Below are 27,898 nucleotides of genomic sequence, written 5' to 3'. Positions count from 1 at the left end.
TCCCCTGGATGCCCCAACCCCTGTCCACTCTCCCCCATGGAGTCCTGACAGACCTCCTGAACCTCTGCCCCCTCCCTGTCCCTTATCCAACCCCCTCCTCGGCCCCCTTACCATGCCGCTTACCCCTGCCTCTCCTCTCTCCCGGAGCCTCAGCAAGCTGGGTCCAGGAGCACCCATGGACAGAGCTAAAGCAGCCTAGTTCGGCTTCAGCTTGCAGCCCTGCCCCCTTACCATGCATCTCCGAGCAGCAGGAGCTCAGGCCCCGCTGGAGCCACGCCGCTTTAGCTCTGTCCAGGGCGCGCCACGCTGAGGCACTGGTGGATGGGGGAAGGCGGAGCCTCAGAGATTCTCATGGGGACCCCCATAGGGTCCGGGGCAAATTACCCCACTCCCCAGGCAGCCCTGGTTACTTGTAAAGGAATGGAGAATATCACTTTTTTCAGTTTATTTTGTATTGTTTTCAGGTTTTATACCATCAACACCATCATGCACTCAAGCGCCTTCCTATCAATCATTATCTGTCACGTAAGTTTCATTCATTCTCTCATCCTCATTCCAGGAGACGATTGCTTGTGCAGTGTTTTATAAGAGTTAGTTTTTCAAATGTACATGCTGTGTATGTTCAGAGTTTGTTAGAGAAGGCAGCTGGAAGAAAATGCACCATGCATTTGGAGTGGAAGGTGATGAGGTCTGAGATGGTCCTCAGTTCCTGCAGGAGTTCATTTCACTCAACACTGACTTTACAGGGGAGACTGACTGTACCAATTTCCTCAGTTCACACTGGTCTTCCCAAAGGAGGGGGAGAAGAATGTTTTAAAGAGCGAGTGTAAAATTACTGAGTTTGGCAGGGGACTTGGGAAGGGTGTGGGGGTGAGGGAGGAGAAAGGTATCCAAAACTCATTAACAAGGACCAGATTTCAAGCTGATGGTATCCTTTTAACAAAATGTTAAATAAAATGGGCCTCCACATTGATCCCTACCCCACTCTCCTAGATGTCACCTAAAGAACCTGAGAAAGCCTTGGAGAGGAAGCAGCACGCAAGACAGGGCTGGAATCTAATTTCATTTTATTTTAGCAAATTGCATGTTCATCACTTATCAACATCTCTACATTAGGAGTTACAGAACTCTCCATTTGTTGTTTTTTTTAAAAAGCGCAAACAAGAAGTGAAAACTCAGGTTTTTCATCTTTTAAAAAACATTTCAAAGTTGAATTCAAGACGACTTGTATATATTTTGGTATCAGGTAACAGATGGAGGATGTGTGGAATCGCTTACTCAAATCATGACAACCCGACTAACTGAAAATCAGGAGATTGCCCATTATGGGACCCCTTTGACATCAGATGGGTCAGAATGTTTTGCATTCACTCCGAGATCCAACTCATTTTCAAGGGGAACTTGCCAGTCTGAAATGGCCAAACAAAAGATCTCCTTAGCAAATCACTACCATGGCCACGCAGAGAGAAGCACCTTCAGAATTCAGTGTGAGCATTGTATATATTTTGCTTCTCCACAGAAGCATTAGGAACCCTTTGTGTTAGTTACCATGCAGCAAATCTAAGGAGAAAACTACTGCAGTTTTGCCTTTTCACTTCAGAGTTACATTTCCCCAATGATCCTGTTCCTGCTCTGTAAAGATATAAAAATCTTCTTTGAACAAGTTTTAAAAGCAAAAACCCCAAACACTCACCATAAAGTGTACAGATTACAACACTCTAGAAAAGCCCTAAAATTATTGCAAAAACCAAAGATGACTTGTTTCAGGGGGAGGGCAGGCACAGGGCATCTAGATCTAACTCGGGTTGGTGTGACTTAGTTTTCAGCTTTTCCCCATCATTCAAGAAAAAAAAATTAAGTGTTAAAGCATTAGAACTAAAATACAAAATTAGAACTAAAATACAAATGCACATTGACGTTATAAAACAAGATTGTGGATTTGACCATGAGATTCCCTGACACACTGGAAAAGTTTACTTTTTTGCCCGGAGAGACTTCCTCATGGTGGATTTGCCCTTGGCAGGGGATTTCGCTTCCTTTCTCCCGCTTGCTGCTGGTTTCTTGGAAGAGCTGCTACCAGAGGGCCTCTTGATGGATGTAGCTGCTGGTCTGGCTTTCTTGGCAGGGGTTTTGACCTTGGGCGGGGGCTTTGCTTTTCCCCGGCGGGCTGCAGGGGCCTTTCTTGGCTTGGGTTTGGACTCTCTTCGTTTCACAGGGGGGGCCCTGCTCCGGGATTTGGGGGGGGATCGCATCTGCATCCTGTCAGGAAGGACAAGAAAATGTAGTACCAAGGCACCAAAGCACAAGGGTTAATTGATATAAAATGGAGCAGAATTCAGCCTACATCTTTAATGTGGAGGACCCACCTCAATTTGAGTAGCCAGACCCCAAGAGCAAGAAAATCTTTTAAGCAAGATCACAGTGTAAAGCTCTTAACAGTCCCCAGGGTGATCTAAGTTTGTATCACCTTTGTTAGCATATAACCCTATGAATAGTGTCTGTCGCTCAGGTGTATGAGTCACGCAACCCAAGCATCAAAGAGCTTTCCTTTGTGTTGGGTTTGTTACTAATATAGCCACTCCACGTAAATGTACATTTGGAGCAAGAACAGTTTCATTTGGCTTTAGAACAGTAAATACACCAGCCAGAAGAGAGCCAAGTAAATACTAAGGCAGTCTGAGTCTTTACGGTAAGATACGGACTCAGACTGCCATACTGCTCTGCCTGGCCTGAGGGCCTGAATACTAGATGCAAGGTAATTTCCCCTTTTGAGATCACCTTTACAGGTGTGTGACAGCAAGGAGGCATGGCCTCCCTGAGAGATGGACCAGTAGGAATGGCCATGCAGGCTTACAAGCCCATTTGTTTTCAGCTCTATACCTTTTCTTTGGAGGGGGTGGTTCTTCCTCTGACTCTTCTTCCTCCTCAGATTCCTCTTCTGCCTCCTCTTCCTCCTCCTCAGATTCCTCAGAATCCTCCTCCTGCTGCTTCTCTGGGAACAGCACACCTGGGCTGCAAGAGTAATCTTGTTAACTCATGTCAAAGGATACAAAGTTCAGTGTCAGATGGCTGAAAAGGAGCCACTGATTGACCCTACATTGCCAGGGCTAGTTGCCCATTTCGTTACAGTAAAACCTAGCTAGTTTGAGCTTCCACACACTGGATTTACACACGATGCTGATTTCCATGCATGGTGCTAAGTATTGTAGAAATTAGTGACGTGCTGCTAGGGAAGGACCAAGGTGGATGAAGTCAAGCTGGCTGCAAATTAATGGACATGCCACAGCCCCACCTCTCCCCTAAGCAGTCCTGCCTCAAGCTTTCTTATACATTGCTCCCTCCCACTGCAGGCACAGCAGGGGGATGGCGGTTTAAGTCAAGGTTCTCACTGATCATGGAGCAGGTCCTTAAGGAATCCATTTTGAAGCACTTGGAGGAGAGGAAGGTGATCAGGAACAGTCAATAAGGATTCACCAAGGGCAAGTCATGCCTGACCTAGCTGATTGCCTTCTATGATGAGATAACTGGCTTTGTGGATATGCGGAAAGTGGTGGATGTGATTTACTTTGACTTTAGCAAAGCTTTTGATATGATCTCCCCCTGGGGCCGGTTTTGATCACCATCTTCATTAACGATTTGGATGATGAGATGAATTGCACCCTCAGCAAGTCCGCGGATGATACTAAGCTGGGGGGAGATGTAGATATGCTGGAGGGTAGGGATAGGGTCCAGATGGGCCTAGACAAATTGGAGGATTGGGTCAAATGAAATCTGATGAGGTTCAACAAGGACAAGTGCAGAGTCTTGCACTTAGGACAGAAGAATCCCATGCACTGCTACAGGTTGGGGACTGACTAGCTAAGTAGCAGTTCTGCGGAAAAGGACCTGGGGATTACAGTGGACAAGAAGCTGGATATGAGTCAGCAGTGTGCCCTTGTTGCCAAGAAGGCTAATGGCATATTAGGCTGCATTAGTAGGAACATTGCCAGCAGATCGAGTGAAGTGATTAGTCTCCTCTATTCGGCACTGATGAGGCCACATCTGGAGTATTGCCACTATTCTGTAGTGGGGGGGCAGTTTTGGGCCCCCCAGTACAGAAAGGATGTGGACAAATTGAAGAGAGTCCAGTGGAGGGAAATAAAAATTATTAGGGGGCTGGAGCACATGACTTATGAGGAGAGGCTCAAGAAACTGGGCTTATTTAGTCTGCAGAAGAGAAGAGTGAGCGGAGATTTGATAGTAGCCTTCAACTACCTGAAAAGGGTTCCAAAGAGAATGGAGCTAGTCTGTTTTCAGTGGTGGCAGATGTCAGAATAAGGATAAATGTTTTCAAGTTGCAGTGGAGGTGGTCTGGGTTGGATATTAGGAGAAATTATTTCACTAAGAGGGTGGTGAATTACTGGAATGGATTACATAGGGAGGCAGTGTAATCTCCATCCTTAGAGGTTTTTAAGGCCTGGCTTGACAAAGCACTGGCTAGGATGATTTAGTTGGGGGTCGTCCTGCTTTGAGCAGGGGGTTGGACTAGATGACCTTCTGAGATCTCGTCCAACCCTAATCTTCTATGATTCTATGATCCGAGGCAGCTGTGCTGAAGCCATGATGGACTTGAAGATTAATGGGATGATTCAAGCTTGAGAGTACAGCCTTTGAGAAGTCATCCTGCCACATGTCTCCTCAGAAGAGGCTCTCAAGATAATCACCCTCTTCATGCTCCATGTGGCTCAGCTTAAAGGTAGGAATGTGAAGAAATTAAAGATGGTGGAGCTGGGACTTGTTCTCTTCTCTCCATAAAGAGAAGAGGCTAGTTTTATGGTATTACAGATAGTGAGATAGTTGGACCCAGGATATTTTACCTTATGATCATTCTTGTGTTAAGAAGCAAGGAAACTGAGGGCCATGCAGATTTGCTTTATCTTGGAAGCACTTAAATAATGATGGGTACTACAGAAGATAAAAGGACAGAATATCTGAGACTACTAGACCCAATATTTTATATGTTCCTTAAGAGAGTCTCCTGGTTGGTAAAGCCATCATAATGTTTAATCAGATTTATCATCATCAGAACCTAGAATGATATGGGTTATACAATGTAGGGCATAATCAAGGTTGCTAAACCCTATTAAAACACAAAACAAAACAAAAAAAACACACAAACAAAATCTTCCAAGGTAAAAAAAAAAAATTGGTCCTGTGAACATCAAAACGTTAAACAACATGGCTAGGCTAACGGTTTGTGAAATGCTTTGCATGACCACCTGTCAACGGAGAGCTCTTTACCTGGGGTAATAAGGGAAGCACAGTTGGAAGGTGCCACTGAAACCTTTCCCAGAGATCTGCTCCATCCAGCCATTCTTCTCACATTTCTGCAGGGTTCTCTTCAGTAGATGCACTGCGGGAAGTTAAGTAAGGGTGTGTCAGTAACGTTATCCAGCCACAAGCCCTGACCTCACTATTCTATACAGTCCCCTTCTCGATGCAGTCAGCTTCTGTGTAGGACTCAGATAAAGAGCTGCTTTAGAAGAGGTTTACTACATATGTACGGTATGTAGAACTTACAGGGCAATTAGGTAGATTTCAAGTGTTGGGCATAAACAGTTAACAAACGTTAGGTAAATCCAGACTATCTGCTGGATCGGCGGGTAGCTATAGATTTATCAGGGATCAATATATCATGTCTCATCTTGACATGATATATCGATCCCCGAATGCACTCCCGTCGACTCCGGAACTCCACCAGTGCGAGCAGTGGTAGCGGAGTCGACTGGGGAAGCCGCGACCATCAATCCCATGCCATGAGGATGGGAGGTAAGTCGAAATAAGATACGTCAACTTCAGCTACGCTATTCCTACGTAGCTGAAGTTGCGTATCTTACATCCCCTCCAGGCCTTGGTTTAATCTCCTTTTGGAAAGATTTTAACTGTCAAGGCTTGTTGGTGGAAATATTAAGACTGGAGACAGTTCTTTTATAAATGTTCCTAATACAACATAATTCATTTTAGGTACACTGACCTTTTGTCTCTGTTCTGTTCCAATTGTTCTTTGAAGTATTTTTGCCTTAGTTTGAACACTTCATTCCCCATCCTTCCCTATCTTTTGTTTTCAGATCCTTAGTTGTGATCTGGCACCTTCTTAGCTCCACCTTGTTACAGTGAATTGCTAGGGGAAGATTGAGGGATCAAGTACCAGAGGAAAAAAATTAAGACATGTTTTTGCTCCAGTCTTTTCCTTGGCACTTGTGTGCACTGATGGAGCCTACTGCACATATAAAGGGAACTTGCCTCTCTGGCAGATAGGAGACGAGCACAGCTGGTTCAACAGTTTGTCATGAGACAGTTTTCAGTTTCAATTATGATGGAACATTTCCATATGTTAACTTCCCTCCAAACCACTGACAGACAGGAAAGAGCCTTTTCGTCTAGCAGATTCAGAAGAGAGACTCGGGTGGGGAAGGGAAAGAAAAATAGCATAAAAAGGAATATACTGTTTAGTAAGTATAATAAATGGAAAGGTATTCACTCCATTCAGCTTCCACAATATTGCGGAAGTGGGGTTTTAGAGAGATAACATTTCACTGTAACAAAATCATTTGGGACTAAGCCATCCTTTTATCAGACTACAGACCATTCCCACTGAATAGTTTTAATTAAAAATAGCACTTAAAGAGCTTGCTTTATTAACTGAATGGCTCATTTCCATTAAACTATTAGCTTTGTCCATGTTAGATGCGCAAGAGTCCAAAATAATTATTTAAAAGAAAAAACACTTAGTTTTATAATATGTCTCATAAGGCTATTTTTAAACCGGGGCAGCAAAAGGAGTGCAAGGACCAAAATGAAAACCATGGCAGAGCACAGAACTCCTAACATAACTCCCTGTCTGCTTCTACATTTCCTCGGGTCTCCCACTCTGGATAGTCCAGAAAGAGAGTGAGATCATTACAGATATTTCCACCTAGTGGTAGGGGATGTAAGTTAACAGATGGCATGCTGAAATGTTTCCACATATGACCAGTAGCAAACAGATATCATACATCTGCAAGCAATGATCAAATGTTCTCAGGCACTGGGGATAGATTGATTATGTACGCCTTATCAACCAGAGTTAAAATTTCCTACAGCAATGCTCTAAAACCAAATAATGCCAGTGCTAAATACATATTAGACTAGCCTGGATATTCTTCCCACAGCAGAGATTCAAGCCGAGTCATGGGTCAAAAGACGAAGTTACTCACTGTGTGCAGTAACAATGGTTCTTCAATTTGTGTCCCCCTATGGGTACTCCACTGTAGATGTGCTTGTGTCCATGCGTTGCAGGTTGGAGAACTTGGGCAGCAGTGTCTGTTAGGCCCGCACATACGCTGGTCTCCTCTCATGCCCTACCATGAGGTTAGTCAGCATGTGTGGTCTAACCCCCTCATTTCCTTTTCTACGACAGTGACTGACAAGAACTCCAAGTAGAGGGGAGTAGGGTGGGTTGTGGAGCACTCATAGGGGGACACATCTCAATGAATCATTGTTATGGCACAAGGTGAGTAACTACTATTTCAGGGATCGGCAAGCTTTGGCAAGTGGCTCACCATGGTAAGTACCCTGGCAGGCCGGGCCGATTTGTTTACCTGCCGCGCCCGCAGGTTGGGCCGATTGTAGCTCCCAACTGCCATTCCAGGCCAATGGAGGGTGGCGGGAAGTGGTGGCCAGCACATCCCTGGGCCCAAGCCACTTCCCGCAGCCCCCACTAGCATGGAGCAGCGAACCACGGACAGTGGGAGCCGCGATTGGCCGAATCTGCGGATGCGGCAGGTAAATAAACTGTCCCGGCCTGGCAAGGTGCTTACCCTGTCGAGCTGCGTGCCAAAAGTTGCCAATCCCTGTATTATTTTTTCTAGTAGTGTCCCTAAGGCTACTCCACTGTAGGTGACTCCCAAGCAGTATCCCCATTGGAGGGCTAAGACTTTGGAGTAAGGTCAGTTAAAAATGACAGTACTGTGGAGTCAAAGATGCCATTGGGGGTGGAGTTCCCAGCGACTGCATAAATGTTCTCTGAAAGTGTGGACTGATGCCCATGTTGCCGCACTACAGATCTCTGAGATAGGGACATTCTTGAAGAAAATGAGAGATGAAGATTGACCTTATGGAGTGTGTACAAGTAGTATCTGGAGGGGTTATATAGTGAACTTGATAACATTGTCTGATGTAGTTCAGGATGTACTTGGACAGTCTTTGGGCTAATATTGCTGAGTCTTTGGATCTTTCTGCAATGGAGAGAAAAAAAATCTAGGGGGACTTCCTGAAAACTTTTGTCCTGTCTAGGTAGAAGGCTAAGGCTCTCCTGGCATCTAGAGTGTGTTGTGTAGCATCTCTGTTGTTTTGGTGAGGCTTGGGGTAAAAGGTTGGAAGGTGAATCAACCGATTCACATGAGATGGGGAGTCTACTATGGCAGTGAATTTCAGGTGTGGTCTGAACATAACCTTGTCCCAGAACAATACAGTGTAGGATAGATGTGCCATCAGAGCTGCTATTTCTCCTATTCTCCTAGCCAAGGTAATCACTATCAGGAAGACTGTTTTCACTGAGAGACATGCAAACAAACAGGTAGCCATGGGTATGAAGGGAGGCCTAGTCAATCCTTTCAATACCAGGTTTAGGTCCCACATGGGAGTAAGAAATTGAGGAAGTGATGGGATGCAACAGCAGTGAGTATCCCTCTACTGGTTGGTGGAAGGCTGCTACAGCCACTGGGTGGGCTCTCTGATCTTTTTAGGGTCAATGCATAATCTAAGATATGTGGAAGAGTTGATGATATCAGGGAAATTTGTTGGGAAGTACACCAAATCCAAAACCTGGACTACTTTTGCAGATAAATACGTCATGTTGAGGACTGTGTAATACCTCTTGCATCTCCTTTGAACAGGAGCTTTTTTGGTGTTGGAACCAAGTAGGAGCCATGCCCTGAGCCAGCGCCAGAAAATCCAACGATTGGGATGTAGGGTACGTCCTCCGTTCTGTGAGAGGAGGAATGGGAGAGGGATCGGCAGGCACATCACAAGCTGTGACAGGTAAGGGTGCCAGGTCTGTCTTGGCCAAGTAGGAGCAAGATTGATCACGCCATCTCTTTATTTCAGCAGGACTTTTGACAGTAGAGGAAAGGAAGGAAAGGCACGGAGATTCCCAGACAGGGGAGGAGGAGAGCACCACTCAGAGTGTGTTGTTCTATCCCTGCTCTGGAGCAGTAGTGTGGACATTTCTTGTTCAGGTAAATGACAAATAGGTCTGTGGTCAGCATCCATCACCTGAATGGATCATGAAGTACTATTGGATCTAGCTCCCACTCATGGTTGTAGGAGTACTTGCAACTGGATGTGTGCTTGGAAGGCAGGCTGCTGATAGTGTGATGTCATGGGAGATGCACCAGTTCCGTAGTCTCATCACCTCTGCACAAACGGAGGGCGACCTGGCGCCTCATCAATTTATGACGGTGCTATCTGACTGGCTAAGCAGCAGTTCTGCTGCTCTGTGGGGCTTAACCTTCTAGATTCATAGGCAATCAGTATTGACTTCCCCTTGTCCATTTCTTGCATCAACACTGCTGTAAGTCCTTGTTGGGTCGCTGCAAATTTAATCACCAACAACTGGTTTATCTCAGGGAATTTCAATCCTGGAGCCTGTACCAGAGCTTGTTTTAAATCACAGAAAGATTCTTCTTGTTCGGGGTCCCCACTCCCATTCTACTTTCTTTTTTCAATAACGCCACAAGGGTCCAGTTATAATGGCAAAATTCCAAATGTGTTTCCTTAAATATTTAAATCCTCCTAACATTACCCTCAATGCATGAGAGTCCTCTGGCCTGGATAAATTCAACAATGACTTCACCTTTTATTGATCTATCTGAATTCCTTGCTCCCCTAGGATCACCTCCAAATAATTCCTCCTCCTTTGCACTAATTGGGCTTTTTCTTATTATCTAGGAAACAGGTTTTAAGGCTGAGTCTCAACACCCTTTTAGTCACCTCCGCCTCAGTGTTCCCCCCAAACTAATAGGTCATCTACATATGAGGTGACATTTTCCCAATCCTCTTTGGATAACTGATCCAGCATTAGCATGACATGTTGGTGGGCAATAGACAGGGCACAACGTACACCTTGCGGGATTCTTCTGAATAAGTACTATTGTCCCTTAAAGGTAAATGCAAAGCAGGCCCAAGGATCGGGGTGCAGTGGAATGGCAAAAAAACAATTTTCCAAATCTATAAAAGAAAACCCATTTAGGGCCCCCCTGTATTCATGCCATCATTTGAGGCAGATCTGCTATCATTGGTGCCATGGTGGTGGTAGGGGGGAGAAGAGATGTTGCGGGGGGAGCTTTATTAATTTGTCTAAAATCCACCGTCAAATCTCCAATCCCCTGAAGCTTTTAGTACAGACCAAATTGGGCTACGGTATGCAGAATTCCCCTTTTCAAATCACTCCCTGTTGTTCTTATGATTCAACTATTTTTTCAATTCCTGCCTCTGCTTTGCACAGAATATTTATACTGTCTCTGCGGTTTCACTCATTCTCCCACAATTTTACCACATTCTGCTTTTTCTTAGTCCATCTATCAGGAAACTCCTTTATCCACATACCAGTCGATTCAGTGTAATCTCTTCCATTGCTTCTGCAGCATATAGTCTTGGAGTGTACCCTGCTGTCAGGCTGCCTTCTGTTGAGCCAGGCACACGCCACAGAACTCAGTTAAATCCAAAACCAACCAATTCCTCTTAAAAAAAAAAAAAAAAAAAAAAAAAAAAAAAAGAGTCCCTAATATTAGTGGCTCAGCTGCCTGATTTATCTCTAGCATTTGTTCTTTACAACAAAAATCCCCCACTCTCTTTGGGTATAAGTATTTCTACTGAATGATCTATCTTTCCTGTCACTCCTTCCCCAATAAAGGATGCTGTTGTAATGGTTTCAGACACATATCAAGTCAAATCACAACTTCTATTTACAATATTTACACCAGCCCTGCTATCCGATAGGTCATCTTTGGGTCCATTATCTCCCACAATGACAGTTATTCTAGGCCTCCCGTTTGAGTCCCATCTTAATCTAGTTATCTCCCACTCCTGGGGACCCATTTGCTGTGGGAGCAACTTGTCATCGGGGCTTCCCCTATAGGTTTCTCTGAATCCTCAACTTGCACAGCTGCAACTCTTTTCTGCTCCTTAGACATTTCTTCTTCCATCCTTTGCATTTCTTTGATTAATTCATCAGTATGTCTACCATTCCACTGATCCATATTTACTCCCCTCAATTTCAAATATCTCCAAGCAATATTTCAAATCACATCTACTCCCTTCTGGAACTCATTCTGATTATTACATCCTCTACCACAGCCTCTCTCTCACGGAATCCTGATCTATAAGCACTCTTATTTGAATATGTTATTGCTTCAACAAAGGGTACTCTGGGTTTCAATCCTTCTACCTTTCATCATTCCATGGCACATTATCCAGTGCATCCATAACAGTTAACCCCTTGTCCTGGGCTGCTTGGTTCACCAAATTAGTAGACATTGCTAATAAATTCCTCTCCAATCCCTCAAATGCATCATTCCAAAATTCCCTCTGATTCAAATAAACTGACATTAAAGAATCAGCTATGATGTGTCTGGCAACCTCTGTCCTGGGGTTAGTCACCAGTTGTATTTCTCCAGCCAATAACCCCAATGTTATTCTACTTAACAGGTAATCCCTAGGCGAATCCCCAGGCTTCATGTAGTCTGCACTGGATAGCACTTTCATGTGTCTTTGACCTCTCTCTTTCCCTAACAACATAATAAACTGCAGTATCAGCCGGTGTGCTTCTGGCTGCCTGTCCAAAGCCTTTTTCACTCAATCTACTGCCTCTCTAGTGGTAGCTGCCCTGATCAACCTATAATATTAATTCATATTTAAATTCTCTATTCCTCTTAACTCTGCCCACTGTACTAGCCATATAGCTAGATTTTTCATATTCACTGGGTCTAATGACTTTGCCATCAACTGTAAGTCTGATGAACTCACAGGAATTATGTGTGTCTGTTCTGACTGTATATCCCCCACTGCATCCCTAACTGTAGCAGCGATAACAGTGATAGAAAGGAGATCAGCTGTCTTTTCTGGTTTAGGCTCTTCTGACCAGTTTCTTATCTCTTTCCTCAGCTTAGTATAAAGCCCCTCTCGAGGTTTTTCCTTTTGACCCACTAGATCTTCTCCATACCACGTCTCCATTGCACTTTTCACTGAAATCTCAATCTCTGTTGTCTCCTTGGCACACGGCTACCACTTATAGTCCCTTCATTTTCAATTCTCTTTTTAATGCTGCAATGGTATTCTGACACCCCCCAACTGTGAGAAGCACTTACAATCTTCTCTTCCTTTTTCTTAGTCAATTCTCGAATTAACGCCTTCATTTCCACCACTTGATTTTCTAATTTATCCTTATTTGCCTTAATCTTTTCCCAACCTATCCTCTTCTTTTCTAATTCACTATTGTGTTTCCCCATTTGGTCTAACTGGGTTTGCATTATCTGTGCGTGCCTGTTTTCCTTCCCACTACAAGTTTTCCTGCCAAGTGTCAGAGTTCTCTTGTAGCAGCTGTAGCTTTGAACAGATTTCCCCCTTACATACAATTGCCTTTTTACAGCCTGCTACAACAGCCACACTACGGCCATTTGCTTTTTCCTGGCATTAGACTTGTACAGCTGTACATATTTCTCAAACATGTTTTCTAAGGTCTCAATTGTTTCCCCAGGCTCCACTGCACCGTCCATCCAAGGGCATGTCCCAAATGCAACAATCTCCTTTTTTAACAGAGAAGGGGCTTTAACTTTAGTCCACTGGGGTGCCTCCCCCACCCCTTTACTTTTCTTCTTAAGCAGTGTTTTAAACATTGTTACAATAACACCACACGCGCACACACACACACACACACACACACTCACTGTAATGCTAGTTCTCCATGTGATATCCTCCCCATGCGTAATTTTTTCCCCTCACAAATGCCACAAATAAAGGACTCCCCCAACACTGTAAGACTCGAAATCCAGCACTCTTTAACATCTCTTCCCCTCAACACCTGCAATTCTCTACAAAGCATTTATCTCAGGAATATATCTCCATACATAATCCATATATCCATGTAATATGTTACAGGCCTAGTGTGGATGAAGTGTGCTTGATGTGAGTTGCGTGTTGACAACCGAAGCAAGAATTTGAGGTTTTAAGCGGTCAGGGGCTGTTTGTGAAAAATAACTTTGTTATGAGAAAGATGAAGAAATACCAGAAAAGAAATAACATTGGGGGCATTGCCATAATAATGTACCTGTTGCAATGTACCTGCTGCAGTTGTAAACAAGAACTGGGGATAGAGGAACAACTTTGGTCTGGGACTGTTTCTAAACAGCTCGGGTTTTGGCAATTTGCCCAGAACTGTCTCTTTGAAATTGCCCAGACAACTGATGATGTGACGGAGTGGCTTATAAAGGAGGTTCGATACACTCACAATTTGGAGTCGTTCATGACTTCATAGTCCTGTTTAGATTAAGATGTGTAACGCTGGCTCCCCGCATCCTGTGACTGGACTGAATGTTGACTGGCCACTGGGACTTCAGTTCTGATCTTCAGACTCTGGTGTAGTATGCTTGGGTTATGAATGTGGAGTGAATGGTTTATTTTGTAGACAACAAAGAGTATTTGTGGATTATATACCAACACTGTGTCCAGTATCTGCCTGCTCCCCTATCCTTTAGGGAGACTCCTGCTGCAGGTCTAACACAGGGACAAGTTGCTAATGGCTCGAACAGCAGCCCAATCAACGGAGATAGTACCAGGTTGAGAACCCAGTAAGGCAGAGACTGCTGCACATGCGGATACAGGCGCTCCAAGCCCTTTAGGAACCAAGAGCTAACTGGGTTGGAGAATACCGATCACCTGTCAGGGTTCCCTCCCCACCCTGAACTCCGGGGTACAGATGTGGGGACCTGCATGAAAGACCCCCTAAGCTTATATTCCACCAGATCAGGTTAAAAACTTCCCCAAAGCACAAATTCTTTTCCTTGTTCTTGGATAGTATTGCTGCCACCACCAAGTGATTTAAACAGACATTCAGGGAGGGGCCACTTGGAGCCCTATCCTCCCCAAAATGTCCCACCCAAGCACCTTCATCCCCTTTCCTGGAGAGGTTTGAGAAGAATACCAATCAAATTGGTTATTAAGATGAGCACAGACCAGACCATTTGGTTTTTAGTGTCCTAAAACCCAATCAGGTCCTTAAAAGAACTTTTTTTTTTTTTTTTTTTTTTTTTTTTTTTAATAATAAAGGACAAAAGAAGCACTGCTGTAAAAATCAGGATGGAAGGTAATTTTACAGGGTAATAAAAAGACTTAAAACACAGAGGATTCCCCTGTAGGCTTAACTTTAAAGTAAATAAAACAGGAATAAACCTCCCTCTTAGCACAGGGAAAATTCACAACTAAAACAAAAGATAATCTAACACATTTCCTTGCTGTTACTTACAGTTTCTGGAATTTTAGATGCATCATTTCAGTAGGAGCAGGATTACTTGCTTGGTCTCTCTCGGTCTCAAGTGGGAACACAAAAAAAGAGCACAAATACCCCCTCCACCCACCCTGATTTGAAAGTATCTTCTTTCCCCATTGGTCCTTCTGGTTAGGTGCCAACTAGGTTATTTGAGCTTCTTAACCCCTTACAGGTAAAGGAGGGGTTTTATGCTACTCTTAGCTGTATGTTTATAACACTGCCGTTCACCGGTAGGAGGGAATGCTGAGACTGCAGCTAAGTGGACTCTGATGGAAGATACTGTAAGACCTTCCCCCTTCAGGTGGAGCAAGTAGTCCAGGATAAAGGGGAGTGTGGCCTCCAAGGGAGGGACTCCCTTTCTGAAGTGTCCAGAGTGAGAACCTCTTACATTTTGCTAGATAGAAAGCAATCAACCAGAATGGTTTACTGCCCATAAGGACTGCTTGAACCAGTGCCCAAGCATCCCAGTTTTGTTTCGCTCAGACACAAAGATGCCAAGCCGTCAGATACAGGAATTCCAGATTTGGGTGGAGCGGGTGGCCGTGGTCCTGGGAGATAAGATCTGGCCACAGTGGAAAACTGATTAGGGTATCTATCGAGAGGTTCAGCAACGTTGTGAACCAATGCCAGTGTGGCCACGTCGGCCCTATGAGAATTATGTGTGCGATTTGCCTCTTTTGACCCTGAGGACCATCTTGTGGATGAGGGGTGTGGGAGGAAAAGGTGTAAAGGAGTCTGCTCCCTCCAACCCCACGGCAGACAGAAGGAATCCGAGAGAACGCCCAGGCTGTGCCCCAGATATGAGCAGAACTGGGGGCATTTCCTGTTGCTTCCAATTGCAAACAGGTCCACCAGGGGAAATCCCCACTTCCAGAAAATAGCCTCCAGGATGGAGGTTAGAGACCACTTGTGATGACTGGTGAAGGTTTTAAGGTTTTAAGGTTCAGGTACTCTGCTAGCCCATTCTGAGAGCCTGGAAGATAAGCAGCCTCTGGGTGAATGGAGTGGGCTAAGCAATAGTCCGAGAGTTTCAACACTTCACGGTAGAGGTGAGAGGATTGGGCTTCCCATTGTTGTTTACACAGAACATTGCTGTGGTGTTGTCTATGAGGACGGACAAACATCTGTCTCGGAGCTTGAGGCAGAACATTTGGCAAGCAAGGTGCACTGCCCCTAGTTCCCTGTTGTTATCTGCTGGTGCAACTCCTCTGGTGTCCAGCGACCCTGTGTCCTAAGAGACCCCAGCTGGGGTCCTCAGCCCATAACCGAGGCATCTGTGACCAGTTCTACTGAAGGTGTGAGTCTTGCAAAGGAAATGTCGGCACACAGTATACCTTTATCCTGCCACCACTGAAGGGCTTCGAGAGTCAGAGGAAGAGTAACTACTCTGTCTAGCTGGTGACCACCTGGTACGTATACTGATGCCAGTCACAGTTGGAGAGGGTGGAGTCTGAGACATGCATGCTGCACCACATATGTGCAGAAGGCCATATTCCCCAGGAGCTTTAGACAATTCTTTGTTGTGGCGGTGGGGCACGCTTTCGGGCTTTGTGTAAGAGCTGAGAGGGCCCTTAAGTGGCACTGTGGTAGTGAGGCCTTGCCCAATTCACCTCGAGGACTTCTGTCCGCTGGACAGCGTGAAGGTGGACTTCTGTTCGCTGATCAGGAGTCCCAGGCTCTTGAAAGTAGACAGTATGAAGTCCACATGTTGTTCCACTAGTACCTTGGACCAACTGCTTACCCGCCAGTCATCCAGATAATGATAGACCTGCACCTCTCTCCTCCTGAGGAAGGCTGCCACCACCACCATGCATTTTTGGGAAAACTCTTGGAGCTGCTGATAGGCTGAAGGGTAGAACTTGAACTGATTGATAGTGGTTATGGTTTATCACAAACCGAAGGTATCTTCTGTGCCCTCAGAAGATAGCTATATGGAAGTACACATCTTTTAGGTTGAGGGGGGCACACCAGTCCCCCGGATCTTAGGAAGGAATAATCGAGGCCAGGGAGACCACGAGGAACTTCAATTTCTTTAAGAACTTGTTGAGGTTTCTGAGGTCTAAGATAGGCCTGAGATGCCTGTTAGATTTTGGGATCAGGAAGTAATAGCAGTAAACCCCTTGCCTCTCAGCTCCTTCACTGTCCTCACCCTTAGAGGTGACTGCACCTCCTGGGCCAGGAGATTTTCATGAGAAGGGTCCCTGAAGAGGGATGGGGTAGCGGGGTTGGAAGGAGGGGAGAAAATAAACTGCATCGTGTATCACACTATTACTGTGCAAAGCACTGTGTGATGTTGCCCCACACCTGATAAAAGTAGGACAAAAAAACAGTCCACAAACATAGGGGTAAGATCCAGGTTCTGGTCTGGTGCACCATTTTTGGGTGCACCCTCAAAAGTTTTGCTTATTGCCTAGTGGTTGTTTTGCGGGTGCAGATGTTGAGGCCACAGAGAAGTGAGGGGCTTGTCTTTTCCTGAAACCCTATTCCTCCTCTGCTAAAAAAGTCTTGCCTCTGGTGGGACTGGTAAAAAACAGCCCATGGGCTGCAGCTTATAGTATTTCCGGGATGGGGTCAAACTGTGGAGGCCCAATGATTTCTTTTAGGCTATGCAGCCAGGCATCCGTTTGTTCGGGAAATAAGGAAGGATCACCCTTCAAACAGGAGGTCCTGAACTGTCTGCTGGACTTCATAGGGGAGGCCCGACAACTGCAGCCAGGAACTTTTCCTCGTTACAACTCCGGTGGCCATCACCTGGGCTGCTGCATCTGCAGTGTCTAGGACCACTTGGAGGGCTATGGCCCTGCCCTCTTCTGCCATGGCCGTAAACTCTGCCCTATTCAGATGGCAGGAGTTCGTTGAATTTCTCAATAACCGACCAGGAATTAAAATTGTAGTGACTAAATAGAGCCTGGTGACTTGCAATTCTTAGCTGGAGGCCCCCGTGGAGTAAATTTTCCTCCCAAGGAAGTCCAGCTTTTTGGCCTCCTCTTTAGCCTTCGTGATGGATCCTGCTGCTGTTACCTCTCCTTCTTATTGGCAGTGACAACCAAGGAGCCCAGTGGAGCATGAGCGTACAGATGTTCATAATCCTTATGGGAGATGAAATACTTCCTTTCCACCCATTTGGCCATAGGCTGGACGGAGGCTGTGGTCTGACACAACACCCTTATAAGCTGTAGGATGGCCTTGTTCACGGGCAAGGCAACTCTTCCTGGCCCTGAAGTCAAAATGTCTACTAAAGCCAGGGCTCACTCAGCGATCTCCTCCATGTGAAAGTTAAGGTTCTGAGCCATCTGACACAGGAGCTCCTGGTGTCACCCTGCATCGGGACTATGGCCACACCCATCCATACCTTGTCAGGAGAAGATGAGAAAGTGGCCTGGACTGCCACTGGTGCCTGTACCTCCTCTGGTCTTGGTGGGTCTCCTGCCAGCGTGGCTTGAGTGTCCTCGATTTCTGCACCAGGAACAGATCCTCTTTCCAATGGGGACGCCCTCGTCTCAAGAGAGTGCAGAGAATGAATGTCCCCCATGGGAGCCCTGGACCATGTGCAGCCAAGGGGTTCACATCATCCACTGAGGCCATATCAATGCAGAGTCTCTGATCTGCCTGGGGTCCAGTCCCTCACAAGGCATATGATTCCACCTGCAATTCGGAAATTGAGGACCTGCTTCTAGGCAACCAGGGCAGTGCCACGCCATGGAACCAAATAATCCTGCCGCAATGGAGATGTGACACCAGTGAGGTGAGCGTGGCCTTGCTGCTAAGTCTCCTGACTATGAGTGGGATGGGGGGTGGTGCCTTGCCATTATCGCGGGCTTGCCCCTGTGGTGCCGGCCCTTGCGGAGCCTGACTTGTCCCCTGAACTGAGGCCTGGAAGGAAGGTGGTGCCGGGAGAGTTACGAGGTTCTGCACCGCCTCGTACACATCTGCATCAATATTGCTGTCAGGGGTGTGTCCCCTCCTTGGCTCACCCTACGTGGGAGTATTGGATTCAATGCCTCCCTTTCCAGGGCCAGAGTCAACGGAGCCAGTTGAATTGCACCCAACTGAGAGTGGACCACCACATTTCGCACTCTCTCCATAATGTTTCTCCAGGGGGAATGCCCTCGTTCAGACTTCTTTGTTTCCCCAAAAGGTATTGTGTAATTGTTGCTGACTTCTTGGGTGCTGAAGAAGCAAGCCAGTGTCGGGAGGAGGCCATCACCAGGGAGCCCATGCTATGCTGGGTGTTCTGAATGGCCGTTGGCGTGCTCCTGGTAGAGGAAGTACTCAGTGCTGGATCAGGTTGCCACTCTGAAGTGGGATGGAGTGCTGCCTCCATAAGTAGGAATTTTAATTGTCTCTCTTTATTAATTTGAAGTTACTATAGATCTGCACTCATCTTGGATATGACTCCTTCCAAGGCACTTTACAGAGCTCTTCTGAGGGTCACTAACTGGAATGTGCTTGTAGCACACCACACAATCTGAAGTCCTGGAACCGAAGCATGTCCTGGGGCTCAGGTGGGAAAGCCCCAAAGGGCAGGTGCTTACCAGAAAACTAAACTACTACTATACTTATGCTAACTAAGTATTTACACTTATCTACAATATATTTACAGGAAGACTACCACTACTGGGATCACTTGCTGAGCAAGAGATATGAGTGTTCCAGCGACTGCCACAGATGGAAGGAAGGAACTGAAAAGGCAGTGGATTGTTCGCTGCTCAGCAGCACAGGGACGCAAGCATACCTACAGTGGAACACCCATAGGACACTACTTGAAAAAGAACCTGACATCATGATCTCTGAATGACAAGAACAGTCGCCTTAGTCAATCCCCTTTTGTCCTCATTGCTAGGCCCTCTTATGGATCAGAGAGCCCTGAATCAAAGATTTGATTATGCTGATGCAGATGTACAAGATGGGCTGTGCTATCCATGGCCCTGCCTCCTGTAAGCATTACAAGAAGACACCAAGCATCACAAAAATTTTGAAACAAAGAACCAAAAATGCTAATGTGCCTGGAGATTTGCTTCTGGGTCTGGCAGTGAGTTGACATCTGCTTCATATGACTGCCAGCACAGGTGAAACAATCACACTGTCCAGAAGTGCTCAGATCAACACCACATACTATAGTTCCTCTGCAAGTGAATGGTTAGAAAAGAAATCTACCTTTGAGTCCCTAAGGCATCACCACTACTCTTAATACAGAATGGTTTACAAGTCACAATCAAATTATAATATCCCATGGAAAGATATTTATTTTGTTTCTGGCAACCAAGATGTGCTATGCCTCTTTCAAATACAACTAACACACAGTCTCTTCCTCAAGCAGTTATCTATCTGACTTAAGATTATAAAATAGGGAGAAGTGGGGGAAGCACAAACAAGCCAACTGCTCAAGGTGGGGCATGGGTGCTTCAAGGGCTAGGATTGTGCAACATCTCCGGGTAGGAAGTAAATTTGGAACTGAATTTATTTTGTTGAGCTATAGTCTCCAAGAATTTTTCCAGAAGTAACAAAAAAGATCAAGTATCAGAGGGGTAGCCGTGTTAGTCTGGATCTGTAAGAAGCGACAGAGTCCTGTGGCACCTTATAGACTAACAGACGTATTGGAGCATAAGCTTTCGTGGGTGAATACCCACTTCGTCAGATGAATGTAGTGGAAATTTCCAGAGGCAGGTATAATCAAGACTGATTCTTGCTTGCATATTTATACCTGCCTCTGGAAATTTCCACTACATTCATCTGACGAAGTGGATGTTCACCCACGAAAGCTTATGCTCCAATACGTCTGTTAGTCTATAAGGTGCCACAGGACTGTCAAAAAAGATCAATTTAACTGGCTTAAGACAAATAAGAATGGACTCTCTAGATTAAGACTGCTTTAATAAACTATTTTCCTCCTCTAGAAAAGGGCTTTAGAGCAAGATGACCCAAGAATCCATTATGGTTCAGAGATGGACCAGGCTGCTATAAACCTTGGAACTCAATGGACATAATGGGACTTTAAAATCCTGGGAATCTCTGTAGTGTGCTTCTTTCACACAGGATAGTGCTCAGCAGCTGCCTGGCCTCTGGTAAGTAAAACAGTACATTTTTAACAGGGAGTACAGAGAGTTCTGTGGCTTTTGGGACTCCTCACTTAGTCTCTGTGAAACTAACAGCTATGTAGATTTGGAGTCATACCCTGGAAGTTGGAGTTGGTCCCTGGGTGGTTCTCCAGGACATACTTCTTCAGAGCTGTGGTGGAGCAAGTCTTCGGTTCATTCATGGCAGCAATAGCAGACAGGATGGCATCTTCCATCAGACTCCCACCAAGTAGGGGCTTCTCCCCTGATTTCTTCAGCTACTTTCCAAGGAGGAAGAGAAAAGCAATCAAGACAAAATTCTCCCAAACCAGCTCGGGATAAGACTCCTCTGCACCAGGTGCATTAGCACAGATACTTTTTACATTAAAACGTTGCACAGGGAATACTTCCTTCCCACCCACAAGGAGAAGACAGATTTTTTTTTAGTCAATTAGCCAGAAATGCTGTTTATTGGAGCCACTGTCCTATCTCCAACATGCACAGTAGATATATTTTTTAATATACTCAGTACTGTACTGAGTGCAAGGAACTGGACTAGATGACCTCTCGAGATCCCTTCCAGCCCTAGGATTTATATTGAGCTGAAGAAACTAACACCACAGGCAAATTAACATGCTATGACCTTCCTCCATCCCACAGACCAGATCGCCATTGGCTTTAGTCTTCCTTATGTCTCTGCCATGGATGGGACAGATGCACACACCCAGCAAAATTATTTATGTTAAAAAAAATAAAAACCAACCCAAACCAAAAACTTACTTGACCACCTTGCTCATCACTCTAGTGAGTCAGAGCTGAAGCAGTATGTGGAGCACTACTGACAACAAACAGGCTATAAATCTCAGCAAGAATAGCTAGGTGTCCAGCTCCAACAACGCAGACCAATCTAAGAATGCGAATATTCCACCATCTGAGAACTGCTGCATGTGAATCCTATTTGATAGGCTGCTAGACAAGGTTGCAGCCCAATAAAATCAGATGGGGGGAGAAAATAGAAGGATTATGTATGGTATAAACAACAACAGAAGGTAAAGTAAGACTAACTCTGGCCTCTTACCTGGAATGTTCCAGAAGCTCCTTTGCCTGTGATCTGCTCTAACTGGCCCTTCTCTACTGCTCTCTGCAGGGCATTCTTCAACAGCTGGGGTCTGAAAAAAATGGGCAATATAACTTTAAAGGGGAGGTGGAGAGATGACTCAGACTCATAGACTTGAAGGTCAGAAGGGACCATTATGATCATCTAGTCTGACCTCCTGCACAATACAGGCCACAGAATCTCACACATCCACTTCTATAAGAAACCCCTAACCTATGTCTGAGTTACTGAAGTCTTCAAATTGTGGCTTGAAAACCTCAAGCTGCAGAGAATCCTCCAGCAAAGGATTCTCCCCATGCTGCAGAGGAAGGCAAAAAACCTCCAGGGCCTCTGCCAATCTGCCCTGGAGGAAGATTCCTTCCCGACCCCAAATATGGCGATCAGTTAAACCCTGAGCACGTGGGCAAGACTCACCAGCCAGCACCCAGGAAAGAATTCTCTGTAGTAACTCAGATCCTAACCCATCTAACATCCCCTCACAGACCACTGGGTATACTTACCTGCCGATAAACAAACATCAATTGCCAAATTGCCAAAATCAGGCTCTCTCATCATACCGTCCCCGCCATAAACTTATCAAGCTTAGTCTTAAAGCCAGATATGTCTTTTGCCCCTACTACTCCACTTGGAAGGCTGTTCCAAAACTTCACTCCTCTAACCATTAGAAACAGTAGTCTAATTTCAAGTCTAAACTTCCTAGTGTCCAGTTTATACCCATTCCTTCTTGTGTCTACATTAGTACTAAGCTTAAATAATTCCTCTCCCTCCCTAATATTAATCCCTCTGATATATTTATAAAGAGCAAGCACATCCCCCCATAACCTTCTTTTGGCTAGGCTAAACAAGCCAAGCTCTTTGAGTCTCCTTTCATAAGGCAGGTTTTCCATTCCTCGGATCATCCTAGTAGTCCGTCTCTGAACCTGTTCCAGTTTGAATTCATCCTTCTTAAAACAAGGGAGACCAGAATTGCACACAGTATTCCAGATGAGGTCTCACCAGTGTCTTATATAACGGTACTAACATCTCCTTATCTTTGCTGGAAATACCTCGCCTGATGCATCCTAAAACTGCATTAGCTTTTATAACAGCCATATCACATTGGCGGCTCATAGTCGTCCTGTGATCAACCAATACTCCGAGGTCCTTTTCCTCCTCTGTTACTTCCAACTGATGAGTTCCCAATTTATAACTAAAATTCTTGTTATTAATCCCTAAATGCATGACCTTGCACTTTTCACTATTAAATTTCATCCTATTACTAGTACTCCAGTTTACAAGGTCATCCAGATCTTCCTGTATGATATCCCGGTCCTTCTCTGTGTTAGCAATACCTCCCAATTTTGTGTCATCCGCAAACTTTATTAGCACATTCCCGCTTTTTGTGCCAAGGACAGTAATAAAAAGGTTAAATAAGATTGGTCCCAAAACTGATCCCTGAGGAACTCCACTAGTAACCTCCTTCAAGCCTGACAGTTCACCTTTCAGTACGTCCCGTTGTAGTCTCCCCTTTAACCAGTTCCTTATCCACCTTTCAGTTTTCATATTGATCCCCATCTTTTCCAATTTAACTAATAATTCCCCATGTGGAACAGTATCAAATACCTTACTGAAATCGAGGTAAATTAGATCCACTGCATTTCCTTTGTCTAAAAAATGTGTTACCTTCTCAAAGAAGGAGATCAGGTTGGTTTGGCATGATCTATCTTTTGTAAAACCATGTTGTATTTTGTCTCAATTACCATTGACCTCAATGCCCTTAACTACTTCCTCCTTCAAAATTTTTTCCAAGACCTTACATACTACAGATGTCAAATTAACAGGCCTATAGTTACTCAGATCACGTTTTTTCCCTTTCTTAAAAATAGGAACTATGTTAGCAATTCTGATACTTTACCCAGGGCATGAGAGTAACTATCAGCAAGTGACATGAGCAAGGAGTAATGGACATTATTTAAAGGTGAATTGACGTTGTCTTCTGGTTCTACAATTTATCCAGAAAAAAATCAAATTTCATGTTTCAATTTAAAAGTTTGACTCAAGTGTAAAGCAAATCTGTTGACAGGACAAGGTGGATGACTTACCCACCAATCAGTCAATGGACAGAAGGCTCTTTACGTTCACAAATTAAAAGACTGTACATAACATCACGTTTTTTGAAACCACCCACACAGGTGAACTAGCTGGCAGGCTGTGTGCCTTTTAAAGCATAAAAAAGGAAGTGGAATAAGATGCCAAGAGGAAAAAGACGGTTACTCACCTTTGTAACTGTTGTTCTTCGAGATGTGTTGCTCATATCCATTCCAGTTAGGTGTGTGCGCCGCGCGTGCACATTCATCGGAAAACTTTTACCCTAGCAACTTGGTGGGCCGGCAGGTCGCCCCCTAGAGTGGCGCCATCATGGTGCTCGATATATACCCCTGCCGGCCCACCCGCTCCTCAGTTCCTTCTTGCCGGCTACTCCGACAGTGGGGAAGGAGGGCGGGTGTGGAATGGATATGAGCAACACATCTCGAAGAACAACAGTTACAAAGGTGAGTAACCGTCTTTTCTTCTTCGAGTGATTGCTCATATCCATTCCAGTTAGGTGAATCCCAAGCCTTACGTAGGCGGTGGGGTCGGAGTGAAATGTGGCAGAATGAAAACTGCTGAGCCAGAGGCTACAGCATCTCTTGACTGTTGAACCAGGGCATACTGCGAAGCAAAGGTATGGACCGAAGACCAATGGAGCTGCGCGACAGATCTCGTGGGTAGGAACACGAGCCAGCAAGGCGGCAGATGAAGCTTGAGCCCTGGTAGAATGCACGGTGATGTGGCTTGGGGAAATATGAGCCAAATCATAACAAGTGCGGATGTACGCCATCACCCAAGATGAGATCCTCTGAGAGGAAAACAAGCAAGCCTTCCCTTTGGTCTGCTACTGTGACAGAGCTGGGGCACCTTACGAAATGGTTCTCTCAGCGCAATATAAATGCGAGCACTCCACAGATGTCCAGGGAGTGCAATTGTTGCGCCCATTGCGTTGAGCTGTGGGTAACATGAAAGGCCGAAACCACCTTAGGGAGGAAAGCCGGGTGCGGTCATAACTGCACCTTGTCTTTGTGAAACCTAGTGTACGGCGGAACCACCGTAAGAGCTCTGAGCTCCGAGACCCGTCTGGCCGATGTAACAGCTACGAGGAAAGTTGTCGTCCAAGACAGGTATAGCAGAGGGCCGGTCGCGAACGGCTCGAATGGGGGAGACATAAGTCTGGTTAAAACTAGGTTGAGGTCCCAGGTTGGGGCTGGGCGGCGCACCCGAGGGTGCAAGCGTTCCAAGCCCTTGAGGGACCTCGAACCCATAGAGTGTGAGAACACGGAACGTTCACCTTAGCCTGGCTGGAAGGTAGAGATGGCTGCCGAGTGTACCCTCAGCGATGATACCGCCAGGTCCTGCCGCTGAAGGCCAGAGGCAGGCCAAATAGAGGGGATCGAGACCTCAGTACGAGCAAGATCGAGCGTATTGCACCTGTAGAAGAAACGCTTCCACTCGGCCCGGTATGTTGACCAGGTGGAAGGCTTCCTGTCACCCCGGCTCAGTTACGCAGCAGCCACACCGTGAGGAGAAGAGGCTGCAGGTCCAGGTGACGAAGCCCGTCGTGGCCCTGAGTGATGAGGTCTGGGTGGGGTGGCAGGGTAATTGGGTCGGTTATTGACAGGCCGAGCAACGTGGTATATCAGTGCTGCCTGGACCACACTGGAGTGATCATGATGATGCGCGCTCTGCCCCTGCGGAGTTTGAGTAGGACCTAATGAACCAGTGGGAACAGTGGGAAGGCATAAAGGAGTTGGCCTTTCCACGGCATCAGGAATGCGTCCAAGATTGATCCCGAGGAGAGACCTTGGAAGGAGCAGAACATCTGGCATTTTCTGCTCTCGCGGTGAGCGAACAGGTCAATATGAGGAAAAATCTCCACTTCTGGAAAGCAGAACGCCTCACATGGGGCAGAGTGACCACTCGTAAGACAGGAAAGACCTGCTGAGTCAAAGCGCCAAGACGTTCTGAACGCCTGGGAGAAAGGATGTCACCAGCTCCATCGAGTGGGCCATGCAAAAGTCCCAGAAATGGATGGCCTCCTGACAAAAGGGGGGAGGACCATGTCCCTCCCTGGTTATTTATGAAGCACATGGCCGTTGTGTTGGCTGTAAACACCGAGATACCACGGCCTCGCAGCTGCCGCTGGAACCCCTGGCACGCCACGCGGACTACTCTCATTTTGGGGGCATTGATGTGGAATGCCAGCTCCCGAGAAGACCAAAGGCCTTAAGCTCGGAGGTGACCATGAGCACTCAAGCAGAGAGATGATGCATCCGTCGTCAGGGGCAGTGAGGGCTGGGGCAGATGGAACCGCATCCCTGCCCACACCAGGGAGGGAGTTAGCCACCACTCTAGGGAGCCTAAGGTGCTCGAGGGAACGGTGACTACCATGACCATTGGCTCCCTGTCCGGGTGGTACGCCAAGGTGAGCCAGACTTGGAGAGGACGGAGGCGGAGCTTGGCATGTTTGGTTACAAATTTGCGGGCAGCCATGGACCCAGGAGACTGAGAGAAGTACGAGCCAAGGTCGCTGGGAAAGTCTGCAGACCTCGGATGATTGTTGCCATCGCCTAAAACCGCAGTTGTGATAAGCAGGCTCCAGCTAGGTCGGAGACCAGGATAGCCCCTAGGAAGTCCAACCTCTGCGTGGGAACCAGAGTGGATTGCTCTATAGTAATCATCAGGCCTAGACCTGTGAATAAGACCGTGACGATGCCCACGTGCTGAGTGGCTTGTGTCTCGGAGTCTCCTCGGATAAGCGAAGCGTCCAGATATGGAAAAACGCATATCCGACATCAGCGAAGGTAGGCGGCGACTATAGCCGTAAACCAGAAGTACTGATGGTTGGCTAGAAAGCGGAGGTATCTCCTGTGCGGAGGGAAGATGGCGTTGCGAAAGTACGCGTCCTTCATATCGAGGGCGGCATAGTAGCCCCCAGGAGGCAAGGATGGAATAATGGTTCCCAGGGATACCATGCGGAACTTCAACCTTATCCTAACTGGTTGAGTCCGCGCAGGACTAGGAAGGTCTGAGACCTCTGTTCGAGTGGGGGACTAGGGCATAACGGGAGTAAACCCCCTTGCCCCTTTCATCAGTCGGCGTCTGCACCTCTTGTACGAGGAATTGCTCGTGAGAGGGGTCCCTGAAGGGGGACAGGGCTGGAACAAATTAGAGGTGGTACCTATGCTCCACCGTGCGCAGGACCCAGCGATCTGAAATTAACTGGGGCCACGCCAGGAGAAAGCGGGATTGGGATCCCGGCCTGTGACTGGTACACTGCCCTCAGGCGCACCTTGGAAGGTTCGTCTTTGGTCTCAGTGGTAATTGCGAGGGACCTTGACCTTGGCTCTTTAGGGGTCCTGACGTTCGTCTGCGACCACCTTGGCCTCGCCGTTTGCCAAAGTCCTGTCTCTGGCTAGGCACAGAGTATGGCGGCTGGGGACAGAAAGGCCTGTGTTTGGTCGCTGGCATATGCATGCTGAGAGAGCGCATTAGGACCCTATTGTCCATCAGGCTTCGCAGCCTGGGGCTGTCTTTGCCGCGAAGAGGCCTTTACCAACAAAGGGTAAATCTTGAATGGCATACTGCAGCTCCGGCCGGAGGTTTGAAACCTGAAGCCATGAGATGCACCTCATGGCGACACCAAAGGCCAGAGTCCTGGCTGCTGAGTCTGCTGCGTCCAACGAGGCCTGGAGGGACGCTCTGGGTACCTTTTTCCCCCGTCCTCCAAGACGGCAGCGAACTCTTGGCGGGAGTTTTGAGGGAGAAACTCCATAAACTAAACTACCTTCACCCAGGTGCTATAATTATAGCAACTGAGCAAGGCTTGTTGCTTTGCTACCCAGAGCTGCAGGGCCTCTGCAGAGTACACCTGGTGGCCAAGTAGGTTCATTCGCCAAGCCTCCTTCAGTTTCGGGGCTGGCGCCCGCTGGCCACACTAATACCTCTCCTTAACAGACTGAAAGACTAGTGAGCAGAGAGGAGAGCGGACAGACGAGTAGTCGTACCCCTTAGAGGGCCGCATACCGGGTCCTCTACCTCTGGGACCTCCTCCACCTCAGGTTGTCGGGGGGCGTATCAGAATCGTGG

At 46.5% G+C, this 27,898-nt stretch overlaps 1 protein-coding gene across 1 annotated transcript in view; it reads right to left on the bottom strand.

Moving 5' to 3' along the window:
- Positions 1-1,886: 1,886 nt before the first annotated feature.
- HP1BP3 (heterochromatin protein 1 binding protein 3) overlaps positions 1,887-27,898 on the bottom strand; it is a 92,648-nt gene continuing 66,636 nt past the window's right edge. The window contains exons 9-13 of the mRNA XM_050931299.1: positions 21,698-21,788; positions 20,738-20,897; positions 5,281-5,392; positions 2,881-3,012; positions 1,887-2,259 (exon numbers count right to left, since the gene is read on the bottom strand). Of these exons, the coding sequence (XP_050787256.1) occupies positions 1,974-2,259; positions 2,881-3,012; positions 5,281-5,392; positions 20,738-20,897; positions 21,698-21,788 (781 nt within the window). The 3' untranslated portion in view covers positions 1,887-1,973. The remainder of the gene's footprint in view (positions 2,260-2,880; positions 3,013-5,280; positions 5,393-20,737; positions 20,898-21,697; positions 21,789-27,898) is intronic.

The sequence above is a fragment of the Gopherus flavomarginatus genome, chromosome 21, assembly GCF_025201925.1.
Source record: "Gopherus flavomarginatus isolate rGopFla2 chromosome 21, rGopFla2.mat.asm, whole genome shotgun sequence".
Lineage (NCBI taxonomy): Eukaryota > Metazoa > Chordata > Testudines > Testudinidae > Gopherus > Gopherus flavomarginatus.
This window is presented reverse-complemented; position numbering and strand designations above follow the sequence as displayed.